Source organism: Xenopus laevis, chromosome 3L (genome assembly GCF_017654675.1).
Source record: "Xenopus laevis strain J_2021 chromosome 3L, Xenopus_laevis_v10.1, whole genome shotgun sequence".
In the NCBI taxonomy this organism is placed as follows: Eukaryota; Metazoa; Chordata; class Amphibia; order Anura; family Pipidae; genus Xenopus; species Xenopus laevis.
The window spans coordinates 47,873,160-47,886,845 of record NC_054375.1 but is presented as its reverse complement, the minus strand read 5'-3'; the positions used below and the strand labels follow the sequence as shown (position 1 = coordinate 47,886,845).

The following is a 13,686-nucleotide window of genomic DNA, read 5'->3' as shown; positions in this document are numbered from 1 at the left end:
TGAGTAGAGTATAACAGTGCTTTATTAGCAGGCTCTCATTCAGCCATTACACAACAGTAACTTTCTGTAAGAACCTACCCTGGTGGTCTAGTGGGCAGCGGGGTCCACGCCGCGTCCTTGACGTGGACGCCCGCTGCGCCGCTCCTGTCCTCTCCTTGCCAGTGCCATTTTGGTTTTCCTAGGGCGCGCGCGGCACACCTGCGCGTCTCTTAAAGGCATAGGCACGCTGGCATGATTGCACCAGCATGCAATGGCGCAAATTTGTGCACGTTTTGGCGCGAATTGGGACCCTATTTAAGGCCCATTGTGATCTGTAGCCAGTGCCCGTTATAGGATCATATCCTGAGGTTTCCTGAGACTTGTACTACCTGTTTCTGAATTACTATCCTGATTGCTCTATCCGTGTTTGACCCAGCCTGTTCCTGACTATTCTAACCTCTGTATCCTGATCCTGCCTGTATATTGACTACCGAGCCTGCCTGATCCTGTTTGTCTGATTACCCGGTTTTGACCCTTTGCCTGCCTAACGACAACTCCTTTGCCTGATCCAGTCTGTCTGATCATATCCTGAGATTTCCTGAGCCTTATGCTACCTGTTTCTGAATTACTATCCTGATTGCTCTATCCGTGTTTGACCCAGCCTGTTCCTGACTATTCTGACCTCTGTATCCTGATCCTGCCTGTATATTGACTACCGAGCCTGCCTGATCCTGTTTGTCTGATTACCCGGTTTTGACCCTTTGCCTGTCTAACGACAAGTCCTTCTGCCTGATCCAGTTTGTCTGATTACCTGGTTTTGACCCTTTGTCTGCCTTACGACAACTCCTTCTGCCTGATCCAGTCTGTCTGATTACCTGGTTTTGACCCCTTGCCTGCCTGACGATTCTGTTATCTGCCTGACCCGGCCTGTCCTGTTTCCATTTCTACCAGACGCCTTGTACCTTGACCTTCTGCCCAAAGACTCTTGCTATACGGTTGTGCCCCTTTGCCAGCCAGAACATCTCACCTTGTACTCCTCGTTAAGTCCAGGTGGCACCCAAGTAAGCTGAAGGGCTCCTACCGAAGCCCAAAGGTGGTCACACTACTGGTGAAGCCGAGCCGAGACCAGGGTACTTGGCACTTGTTCTGGTATTGGGTGCCGGCCGTGACACTTTCACTTTATGCTGTCAGGAAGTATGCATAGTATAAGTCTGGGCACAGCGACATCTACAGTACATTTGTATAAACACCACACATTCCCCCCCTGTAGTGGAAACCATTTGGGCAAATGTAATAAACAACAACAATGCATCTTAAAGCAATAATATACATTATTCACATCACATAGTTCTGGGTCCATGCAGGTAGTTTTCTGATTCTCTCATTACACCTTATAGGTTCACTTTCTTCAGGCCCATTGCAGTTGGCATCAGGAGCAGGAAAATGTCCTTCATCAAATGGAGCTTCTCCAAAGTCATATCTAACAGGAGCAAGATGACTTGCATTCCATATGTGTCCATCAGACAGTTCATATGTGTACAGTCCTCTCTGGCGTCTCACTTCAAGTGGTGTAGTAAATTTAGATTGTCCTTGTTTCAGTATTCCTGGTTTCTTAATTCTGACTAAAGATCAAGACTGAAAGTGCACTTCTCTAGCACCACATTTTCTGTCGGTATAAGCCTTACATTTGGCTTGTTGATGTTTCACAATGTCAGCAGTAGATGATTTTGTAGGCACAGTATTTTGTGGAAGTTTGATGTCTGCAACATGTAACTTAGTGCGCATCTGTCTGCCATGTAATAATTCAGCAGGAGATGATTGGGTTGTGCATGGCACGTTGCTCTATAGTTATGTAGGAACTCTGTTGTAAATACTTTCCAAGCTTTCCCAGTAAGATTTGCTGTCTGTAGTGCTTCTTTCAGACTTGAATCGCTCGATTTCTCCATTTGCTTGTGGATAATGCACTGAAGATTTCCTATGCACAATATTCCTCTCTCTCAGAAAGGATTCAAACTCATATGAGACAAACTGTGGTCCGTTGTCTGATATTAACTCCTTTGGATTACCTTCTCTGCTGAAGACTGTAGACAGAAATGTTATTACTGTAGCTGATGTTATATAAGAAACAAATGCAATTTCAGGCCATTTACTGTAATAGTCTATCAAGGTTATAGCAAATCTACAATCTAAAGGACCATCTGTAAAAGGATGGACAATATTAATAGCAAGTTTTTCCCATGCTGAATCAGGGAATGGTACTGGTTTTATATCTGGTCTCAACTTAACTTTGTGTACAAAGTTCTTTGCACAGCCCAGTGAAGTGTTGCTTTGTGGCAAAATTTTAGACACTGGCTGTGTGGCAGACACTGGTGCTGTAGTAATGAGACCATCAATTAATTGTAGGTTTAATGCAGCAAAGAGCTCCATTCCAAGTATAGCAGTGCCCTTATTCACAATGTAAAAGTCAGATTTTGCAGTATTTGATCCAAATTGTATAGTCATTGGCAAGCACAGGGATTGGATCCTTTAAATAACTGACCAGTTTCAGGGCAGGTGCAATAAGTGGATCTTTTGCAAAGTATTTCAAGAAAATATCCTTTGGTAGTATAGAAACAGCTGAACCTGTATCAAGCATCAGGTTAATGGAGTGTCCCTTGTCAGCAGAAGCAGTACTGATGCTGACAGTACATATAAACTTGTCTGGAATAAATGTACCAGCTTTATCCACACTTAATACTTTGACATTTGTAGTAGTGACCAGGGCCGGATTTACATATTGGGCACCCCTAGGCCCACTGCCGTTCGTCGCCCCTGTCCCCTCCCCTTTTTTTGTGCAAATTTTTATCATCTGGACCAGAGCAATGGGGATTGGCGCATGGGAAAGTTAAAAAATGATTGTGTCTCCAGCACATCCCCAGTGTTTTTGAACCAATGTGGGTGTGGTTGGGCAGCATGCCGCCCCCCTAAAATCCTGCCACCCTAGGCCTGGGCCTAGGTGGCCTTTCCAGAAATCCCCGCCTGGTAGTGACTTCATTAACATCTTTAGCAGAACTACGGCAGATCTTAGCAAAATGTCCTATTTTGTGCATTTGCGGCACTGTAAAGCTTTTGCAGGACATGTAACATGATTTGCTGTCTGTTGTGTTGAACCACAGCGAAAGCAGTATTTTCTATTTGTATTTGCTGTATGGTTTTGCAGTGTAGGTGAATCCCTTTCCTTAGCACTGTATTTTGCCTGTGACTGTGCATTATTAGGCCACAGTGCTGAATTCACAATCTGTACATTCCCAGCAGTTCTCTGACTGAGAGTTTTAGCCTCTGCCACTGCTGTTTCAATTTGGCTAGCAACTGTAACAGCCTTTGCAAGGGTTAAATGTAAGTCCCTCTCTAATGCGAGGTGAGTTTGTTTTTTCCACTATTTGGTCTCTTAGAATTTCATCTGTTAGATTCCCAAACTCACACGTAACAACCAGCTCTCTCAAAGCTGCTACAAACTATTCTGTGGATTCGCCATTACGTTGTCCACGTTGGCGGAATTTATATCTTTCAGCCACCACATTTACTCTTGGCACGAAAAAGTTCTTTATAGCAGTAAGAGCAGTTTCATAAGTATCATCAAGTAATGGTATTGTATAGAATATACGCTGTCCCTCTGCTACAGGCAGTGAATAAGTAGAGCACGCTTTCTAGCAGCAGAAATCTCCCCTTGGTCAGCAGCAATAATGCAATTTTCAAACATATGCATATACATCAATGATTCACGTATCTTCCTCTCATTTTCTCAAGTTTATTTGATAAAATACAAAAAAATTACCTTGGCCTGCATTCAGAATCTGTTATTAGCATCTCAGGTTATTTTTGTGTGGGAACTGTACTCTATTAAACCTTAAGGACTTTTTAGTCAACTCCATTAGTATTCTAATGAATATTTTCCAGTGACAAAGTATGTGACTAGGGGCCTTCATACTTCTCTGTGATGTGCAGGGTACTGACTCCAATTGAACGACTCTTTAATGAAGCCCCCATTGTGCTCAGCCAGCACAGAGAAAGCTAGGCAGCTAGGCAATAGAATCATTTCATCAGCAGAACTGCTCTCGGAAAAAGATTATTCAATTTTCAGGAAAAATGATACCAGGTAAGCAGAAATTGCATATATTCTTATGGGGAATCTACATGCTTATAGTAAAATATGCCATAAAGGTTAAATAAGGATCGTCTTCTTGCAATTTGCCTTTGCAACTGTTACTAGCAGTGTTAAAAGTTTAGCAAAAGCTGTATAGAGATCCCGTCATTTAAATCTAGATTGAAATGTATGTGCTTCTGCGTAGAATACTGTAAATATGCCCCATATGTATAGTTTTACTGTATGTCAGGAAATATACATATACCGCAAATTTTTCTTTTTTATTAGTTAGAACATGTCAGCCCATTTCAGATGCCACTACCTTTTTATTATTGTGTTTGTGCTTTTTTTGATTGTGTGCAAAGGGAGAGCTATAAATAGGTATGTACAAAGAGGGAACCCTGTAATGTCATAAATTAACATTATTATTGCTATGGTCACTTTGCTTTCAAAGTATCTTGACTTAACAGTCAGCATTTTATATTCTATGTTAGTGTTTCCATAACCAGTATAACAAGAGATATATAGAATAACCTCAAAGATTTAAAGTTTACATTGATAATTCACAGGATTTGGTGACCTGACTCAGGAGACGCTTTGGTTTTTCTCCCAACTCAAAGGGACTGTGGACTTTGGAGATTCAGACGGTAGGACTTCAGCAGATAGCTGGTGCTAGCTAGAATATAAAATATGTATGAGGGGCCTTTTTAGTTCTTGTCATGGAGCCTTTTTATTATGTCAACTGTTTGCGTTTGAAATATATTAAGAAATTGTGATATGAACAGTGCAGTTTTAATAATAATAATAATAATTATAATAATAATGATATAATAAAATCTGGTCTATGCTTAATTTTCATAGTAGACAACATTAGAATACAAAGCAGAGTATAAGTTACGTTAGTCTTTGTGCTACAGTTAAAAAAAAATTAAAAATGTAAATCCCGGAGGGCTAATTGACATATGGTTTGGCACAAGTACTGGAATGCTATGAAGTGCAAAGCGCTAGCACTTAGAGCACTAGATTTTGAAGCCCTTGTGTCTACCCATAGTGCATAAAAAGCTGTGTTCTGCACCTTGAGTTATATTGAAAGGGAGCCCTGTATTTAACACTTAATTGAGCAGGCACAATCACATTGTACTTCTAGGCATTCCTACTCTTGAGTTATGATTGAAGTATCATACATAGGAACATTACCCCCTTTTTAAAAAAATGAAATGTATCTTCCAGTAAAAGCATTTCACAAAAGAATTTCACAAGTAAGAGGGCTGTATGTGGATTCCCATGGGTGCCCACATACACAATTCTTACATGGCAGACCCAAGAGATCTTCCTGCATGTAAATCGCTGTCAAGTACAAACTTTTGTCCTCAATACTGTAGGCATAGAAAGCAGTGTTTTTTGTTGGCAAAACATGGCAATTTATGCACGTTTTTTACACTTTTCCCCTTGCCCCCTCCTTTTTAATGGAACCTTAAAATGGACCTGTAACCCAGACATAAAAATCTGTATGATAAACATGAAATCCAAATTCTTTTTTTATTAACACCTTCATAGCTTTAATATTCTCAGCTGTCAATCAAATATTGCCCTAGGCATAAAGGCGGAGCAGGCAATTATTTTCACTTTCCATTCAACACTTACTAAATGTCACTGCTCTCCACACATTCCCACCTCTCTCTTTACCATTTAACCAGAGCATGCGGATGGACATCAGGTTCCCCATTCTGTTGCAAAAACAAGATTTTGAGATGATGCAAAGCTTGCCTGAATAACAGTGTCCACAAAATTGCTATAATTAGGAGTTCTCAGACTGAAGGAAACAAGATTAAAATAATTTATATAGTGTAATTAAAGTTTATTTTACTTGACTAATGTGATAAAATAGGATTTGAAATATATATTTTTTCAGGTGACAGGTTCCCTTTAAAGGAGAAGGAAAGTCATATCCCACTTGGGGGTGCCAAATGTTAGGCACTTCCAAGTGATTGTATTAACTTACCTGAAACAACGGGCTGGTGCTCTTATCAGCAGAAAACTGGACCGGCCCAAGGTTTCAGGTAAGAAAATACAATCACTTGGGAGTGCCTAACATTTGGCACCCGTTCCAGCGAGCACCACTGAGCAATCCTCTTCCGGCATCTTCTTTCTTCTCGCGGCTGCTTATGTGCATTAGAGTGAAAAGCTGAACTTTAATGAAAAAGCCGGCTATTTTGGTCTACTGTGCATGCGTCTGCCCAGGGAAATTTGAATAAAGAAGAACTCGAAAGAGGATTGCTTCATGGTGCTCGCTGGTTGCCACTGGGCCAGTATTCTAATGTCTAGTCAAAATTATCCTTGATGCCAATGTTATTAATGGGGCAGAAATATATATTCAATAAAAGGTTGCAACCCTGCCCTTCCTGAATATTGCACAAGATAGGGAAATGTCAGGGGATGCCTACATGACCCATATGTCCCTCCTTTGTTCCGCTCCTCCAGTGAGCAGCCTTCAGAAAGTACCACATAGGCATATTCAAATTGTTGTGCTTCATTGTGGAAGAGCAAAGATTTGTGCCTCAGGATACCATATAGGGAAATTCATATTGTTGTGCTCCAGCAGCAACTAGAGGATGACGTACATTGTGAGTACCTGTTTTTTTTACATATTGAGCCTTGCCATACCTTTGTAAATGAGCTGTGCATTCTCCATTTAATAATTTAGAATTAATTACAAGATATTAGTAGGCTCTTTAAACACCTGTACATGATTTAAATATAAATTCACACAAAAGCAGAGCTTAGCCCCAGGGATGTTACACTCTAATTACACTGCATTACGTTTTTTTTTGTTCTGGTGGAAAAAGGAAGGAATATTATGCTTCAGCATGAAATGCGGCTTTATGAATATATTTCAACAGCTCCCAACACAGACATTATTGCAAAGCAGCATATTTTGCATGCTCTAATAATACACTTGTGATGAGGCATTTGGGAAAACATAAAAGGCCCTTCTATGATCCTAGAAGCTTGCAGAGTCTATTCTGATGGAAAAGAATAAAGCACAAGGACACAATGGGGTAAACAGTTTATAGAAATCTCATTTGTGTTTGACAACTGCAAAATACCAATAATTCAGCCAAACGATTTCACATGCAATAAAGTTTTTTGTAAAGGGAAGATTAACTGGAAAATGAAATGGGTTTTGAATTGACTTTCTATTGTGCCCCTTTCTAGCCTAATATTAAAATGCTATGCAGTTTCTAGAGTCAGAGACCACAGCAACCAGAAGAAAACAGACTGCTTGTCTGTCTGAACATGTAGGGGGTTATTTACGAAAACTCAAATTTATCTATATATATATATATATATATATATATATATTTATTAAACCAAGCTCGACCAAATTCCCATCCACGATTTTCTTATTTATCAATAAAATAACTCGAAAAAGTCGGGTCAGGAAAAGACTCGATAAAATCAAATGAAAACTGAAATCATATAAATTCTTCGGATTTGATTGTCTGAAAGCCCAAAATTTTTATGATTATCGGACAAAACCCAGCACAGATCATGGTATCTTCAAATTTCTAAGTGGAAATCTGCCATTGACTACTATATGTCCTCGACAGGTTTGAGATGGCAGATTTGCAGACTTTTAGCAGCTTTGGAGTATACTTGGGGGCCGATTCACTAAATTTGAGTGAAGGATTCGAAGTAAAAAAACTTTGAATTTCAAAGTATTTTTAAGGCTACTTCGACCATCGAATGGGCTACTTCGACCTTCGACTACGACTTCGAATCGAACGATTCGAACTAAAAATCGTCCGACTATTCGACCATTCGATAGTCGAAGTACTGTCTCTTTAAAAAAAACTTCGACCCCCTACTTCGGCAGCTAAAAGCTACCGAAGTCAATGTTAGCCTATGGGGAAGGTCCCCATAGGCTTTCCTAAGTTTTTTTGAGCGAAGTATATTCCTTCGATCGTTGGATTAAAATCCTTCGAATCGTTCGATTCGAAGGATTTAATCGTTCGATCGAAGGAATAATCCTTCGATCGTACGATCGCAGTATTTGCGCTAAATCCTTCGACTTCGATATTCGAAAGATTTTAATTCCTAGTCGAATATCGAGGGTTAATTAACCCTCGATATTCGACCCTTAGTGAATCAGCCCCTAGATCTCGAAAAATTCGAATGAGCTTTTTTTCTCTAAAAAAGATTTTGCCCAAAAAATCTTAACCAGAAATAATCAAGGTTTAGTAAATAACCCTTGTATTGTCATTATTATTATTATTATTTTATAACTTGTTTTTATTTAAAGGTCTTTTACATAATAGTTAAACATTCATGATTATACATTTGACTTCTGTGCCGTTTTGTTAACATTATGTACCCATATTCTTATGTCATAATTATAACATTAATAACAGTTTAAAACTTGCAGCTCAAGTAGCAAACAGCAGAGAGACCCTATAGAGGGTTCTGTGGGTAGGAGGTTAATAACCTGTTGGTTAGGTGAGTCCTGTGATCATTATTATTTTTATTATATATGTTTTATTCAGACCCAATTGGTCTTTTAGTCTTTCATCCAAATTACTGTCTAAGGGGGAATTTACTAAAATTTGCATTTATCTATTTTTTTAAAACAAAGTCAACCATCCACTAATTGAACTCATTTATCAAAAATGAGCTCGAAAAAGTAGATGTGAAATGTGCAACTTTTTCAAATTGACGCTCCGAAAACTTGCCTTTATCCCCGCGGATCACAATGTCAAGAAACATCTTCAGGGACATCTGCCATTGACTTCTACATTACCTCCACAGGTTTTTAGATGGTTTTTAGAGTTTGGATTTTTAGCAGCTTTGGAGTATAATAAATCTCAAAAAAATTAAGTTTTTTCCATGTAAAAATTTGAGTTTTCCCCTTTAAAAACTCAACCAAAAAATATAAGCTTTAATAAATAGGCCCCTAAGTGTTGGGGTCAGTAGTATCCAAGAAAAAAGATCATTTTCACACTGGCCAACCAGTGTCAGCCTGGGCCCCATGGGATCTGAGAAACTAATATTCAGGGCCTACTCTCACAAACATCAAATATAGTTCATGTTAGGGGTGTGGCCAAGATGGCGTCGTGAGCAGATGTGTTGACAAGAGCTAGCAACAACCAAAATATCCTGAAAGATACCAAGATAGTGGGGAAAGCAAATATAACCCCCCTCACAAGCAACATTAAGATGGGGAAACTAAATCCACGGAGGAAATCGGAACATGTCCAGAAATTGGATAAATATTTGCAAACTCCGCACTCCGAGCCAGACCGCATGGAAGATCAGGATCCCGGGCCTGCAACACCTGATCCGCCAACAACAAGCCAAGACCCATCGATACTGGAGCCTTCAAATGCTGAAATACTAGCAGAAATAACTAGCTCCCACACAAGTACAACAGCGCAACTGGAATCCATAAAGGTCAATACCTCCCTCCTGCGACAAGATCTGCAGACATTGCGGGAGCGCACCACGGAGGCAGAGGCTCGACCATCGAGGACACCATAGCCCCATATTCCAGTATCATCACAACCCTATAACAGAAAGTAGCTACACTATCAGCCCGAGCAGAGGATTTGACCAAATTTAAAAAAGATGTTACGTACTGTATTAGACTGCCTTTGACAGTGTGGGGCAGAATAAACCTATTAAAAATGATCTACCTTCCAAAATTTTTGTACCCCCTTCAGAATGTACCTGTAGTAATTACAAAAAAGTTCTTTAATGAGAATGGTGAAATGAGATCTCTGGTTTGGGCTAATAAAGCCTCTAGAATAGCATGGACAACACTCATGGCCCCATACCAGAGTGAAGGGTTAGCATTACCCAACATGCAACTTTACTATCTAGCAGGGCAACTAACCTTTATATACAATTGGTTCAATCCCGAACCAGACAACCCCCTTACGGCACTACATGGGAATATAATGGGTTCCCTTGAGGCGCTAAGAAACGCACCCTATAGAACTAAGAAAGATATGCCTACTTTACCAGAAGTGATCAGTTCCCCTATAAGAGCATGGGATATGGTGCAGAACCAAAGAGCAAACACAGTGCCAATTTCTTCTCCACATATACCCCTTTGGAAGAATTCAAATCTTCATAATTTAATGGAACTCCCAGACATGCAATATTGGCCGTTATTATGAATTAAAGAACTTTCCAACCTAATTATTGATGGCTGCTTCCCCCAATTTGAAACACTTCGAGAATAGGAAACCCAAATGTGCAGATTTATCGGTATCTGCAACAATGCCATGCCTTCAAGGCACAATTTGGCTCGCTTAAAATTGAATTAGGGATGTCCCAGTGGGAGGAACGCTTATGGATCCCAAACACAGAGAAACTTTTGTCCCAACTTTACAAGACAATAATAGAGGCAAAGCCCTCCCACTTTGACAGGGCCAAAAGTAAGTGGAATGTCATGATCCCAACACTGAATGATGACCAGTGGGAGGAAGCAACAGACCATCTTTACGACTTCCTTATAGCCACAAGGGATCGATTTGTACAATTTAAATTCTGTCACCAAATTTAGATCACCCCGATTAGACTCAAATATATGGGAAAACTGCCTAACGCAGAATGCCCTAGATGCCAAGAGGTCAATGCTGGGTTTGCTTATATGGTCTGGGAATGTTCTCACATTGGGAAGTACTGGTCGGAAATCTTGCAATATATGGAAGAGCAACTAGCTCTACCTAGGGTTAAGACACAGGAGGTATGTTTACTAGGCATAGTGGATGAACTGGTCCTACAATCTCACTAGAGAAACCTAATGAGAACACTACTTTTCTATGCAAAAAAACTAATAGCCATAAAATGGATGAGCCCTGAAGGTCCGACACTAACAGAATGGTCAGCCCTGGTGAACAAGATAATTCCGGTTATACAATTAACATATTTTGCCCGAGGAGCTCCTCACAAGTTTTTTTTTTTCAATTTGCAAGTTTAATGTGCAATAAAGTTATATGTAATACAAACATGTGTTTATCATTAAGCATACAAATAACCCACATATCATCACTGTAAGTTTTACAGATTCTTGTAACTTAAAGAAGAAAAAAAAAAGTAAAAGATAAGAATAAAGAAAGCAAAGAATTTACGGTAGTACATGTCGAAAATTCAAATATGCGTAAAATCACAACAAAACAAGGTTATTATCAGATCTAATTAAACCCGAATTTTGAAGGCATTCAAAAACTAAGTTTCACTCATCTGTGATGGGGTGCCACGGATCCCATATCTGGGCATATTTAACTTTATCTTCTATTGATCCTGCTGCCAATTGTTCCATTACTTCTCTCTAGTCCATCTGTTGTATTAGACAGGATATGCTAGGGGTCACATTGAGTTTCCAAGACTGCGCAATCAGAGTGACCGCTGTATTGAACACATGGAATAACAACTTTGGGTTATTATAAGAGCAGTTATCAGGGTAAATTTGCAATAATCCTATTTGGGGTTTGAAAGGGAGGTCACAATCCAATCTATTCTTGAGTAGGTCAAAAAAACTTTGGCCCAGAATGGTTGAACTGTAGGACAGAGCCACCACATATGCAAAAGGGAGCCAATCTAGCTCCTCACAAGTTTGATCAAATTTGGGCACCATGGATAGATGCTAACCCAACAGTAGACCTCCCAGTGATACCAACTCCAAGGTTAGCTAATCAATAAAGGTGTAGCTTTAACAGACATGTAATATAGCATAATTATTATAGTTGGTGGTTATATATGCATGATAATCTCCTGAAAAGGATTTAATGGACTGCAATGTCTTTACGTCTTTTCTGTCATTATGATTTATTGTCTTTATGTCCATGTCTAGTGTACATAAAAGTTAATAAATTAATATCTTTGAAAAAAATCTATATATTGCTTTTGTACAGGCTAGTGGAGGAAACAGTAAGGGCTAATGGACATTTTTTTAGGCTGGTGCCCGTCAGGAGATTATCTGGTGTTCAGCAGGCCAGTTTGACCCGGGGGATTTTACACTTTTTAATTATACTAGTATAATGGTTTTTTTAAAAAAAAAAAAATTTAAAAATATATCCTTTCATGATACAAAAACAGTTTTTTGGTAAAAAACTTCCTCATAGGCAAACTGCAATTAAACAGCATATGAGTAACATGTTTATTTTAAGGTAGATACTGTATCTACTTCAGTGAAATAATGCAATGTAAGTCCTTAGGAGATGCAATGTAATATATACTGTTACAAAAGCATATTAAAAGACTGGTGAATTGTGCTATTGATTTATCTAGTTGTAAGACAATCTCTAAATCCCTTGTGAGCTAACTAATAATGAGCCTGGAAACACCATATATACAGAGAAAAGGAAAGTTCACCTTCAATCAAAAATGATACATTTGGTGATGATCAGTAAATGAATCACTGTTCATATTGTTGTCTTTGAGAGCATGCTCTTATTAGTTTACATTGTGTCTTGTATGCCATGATGATATCGCAGTCCCTATGTACAACAGCCCTTTTTATGCTATAGTATGTGGAGGGTTTAACAAATCAGAGCACTTTAAAATGCATTTATTACTTGCCCAAAAAAAACTATTGTTATTCGGTAAAAACATTTATGTTAATGGAATATTTAATTGCTGAAAATGTGATATTAGCATATTATACGTCAATAGATTTTTATATGTTGGAAAGGTAGAGTACTAAAATGTTTTTCTTAAATTTAGCTGTGCCATGGTGACCAGGTGAAAATGCAAAGCCTAATGACAGGGAGGAAAAACCCCCCAATATTTTAAGCTTGAATGCCATGTCTGTGGCTGAAGAGGCATACTACCAAGCCAAGAGAAGAGGGTATGTTGCCCATTTTTTAGAGAAGTATGAAGGGGTAATTTACAGTAAGGAATGCTGGGTAACTGGGCATTTTTTTGCATCTTGCACAATGTCTTCCTCCATTGCTGTATTGCTGCAGGTGTCAAATTAGAGAGTTGCAGATGATGCAAGTTTATGGGGGCCCTGTCCTTTTCGCCTGCTCTATGGAAGGCTGTAAGGACACGGTTGGCCTGCACCCATTGATGCTGTGCCATGCACCTTGAATCTGATTTCTTTTTTTAGGGCTATTCCCCACAAAATTGCTGTCTGAATGAGCATTAAGGGGAACTCTTTAGTATTCTTGTACTTCTGCCTGGGGAAAAATGTAAAAGAGCCCTTTAATCTGTTGAATAAAGAAAGTTAAGGTTGTTGCTATAGGATTTATCATATGTGGGAATGATATTTATCACATATCATAATTCCAAAGAAAAAGGTAGAAGGGAGAGGAGAGCAAAAAAAGGGAAAAAGGTAGAAAAAGCAAATGTAGACAATAGATAACAATGTGTTGTGCTCTTTAGGTCCAAGCATATCAAACTTTATGTTCAATTTACTGTCCACCACCAATATCCATGAGATTTTAATGGCCTGTAGAATACATTTGAATTACATTAAATTCTATTATAATCTTGCTGCTTAATACATTTACAGATACTCGAATATTTAAATAACACTTCTGCACCACGACTGCTTTCCTACCTATTCCCCCTCTACAATA

The 13,686-nt window shown here is 39.0% G+C and overlaps 1 protein-coding gene across 1 annotated transcript in view; it reads left to right on the top strand.

Moving 5' to 3' along the window:
- Positions 1-4,089: 4,089 nt before the first annotated feature.
- Positions 4,090-13,686, top strand: part of ppp2r2b.L (protein phosphatase 2 regulatory subunit B, beta L homeolog) — a 204,159-nt gene continuing 194,562 nt past the window's right edge. The window contains exons 1-2 of the mRNA XM_041584979.1: positions 4,090-4,114; positions 4,672-4,749. Coding sequence (XP_041440913.1) covers positions 4,105-4,114; positions 4,672-4,749 — 88 coding nt within the window. The 5' untranslated portion in view covers positions 4,090-4,104. The remainder of the gene's footprint in view (positions 4,115-4,671; positions 4,750-13,686) is intronic.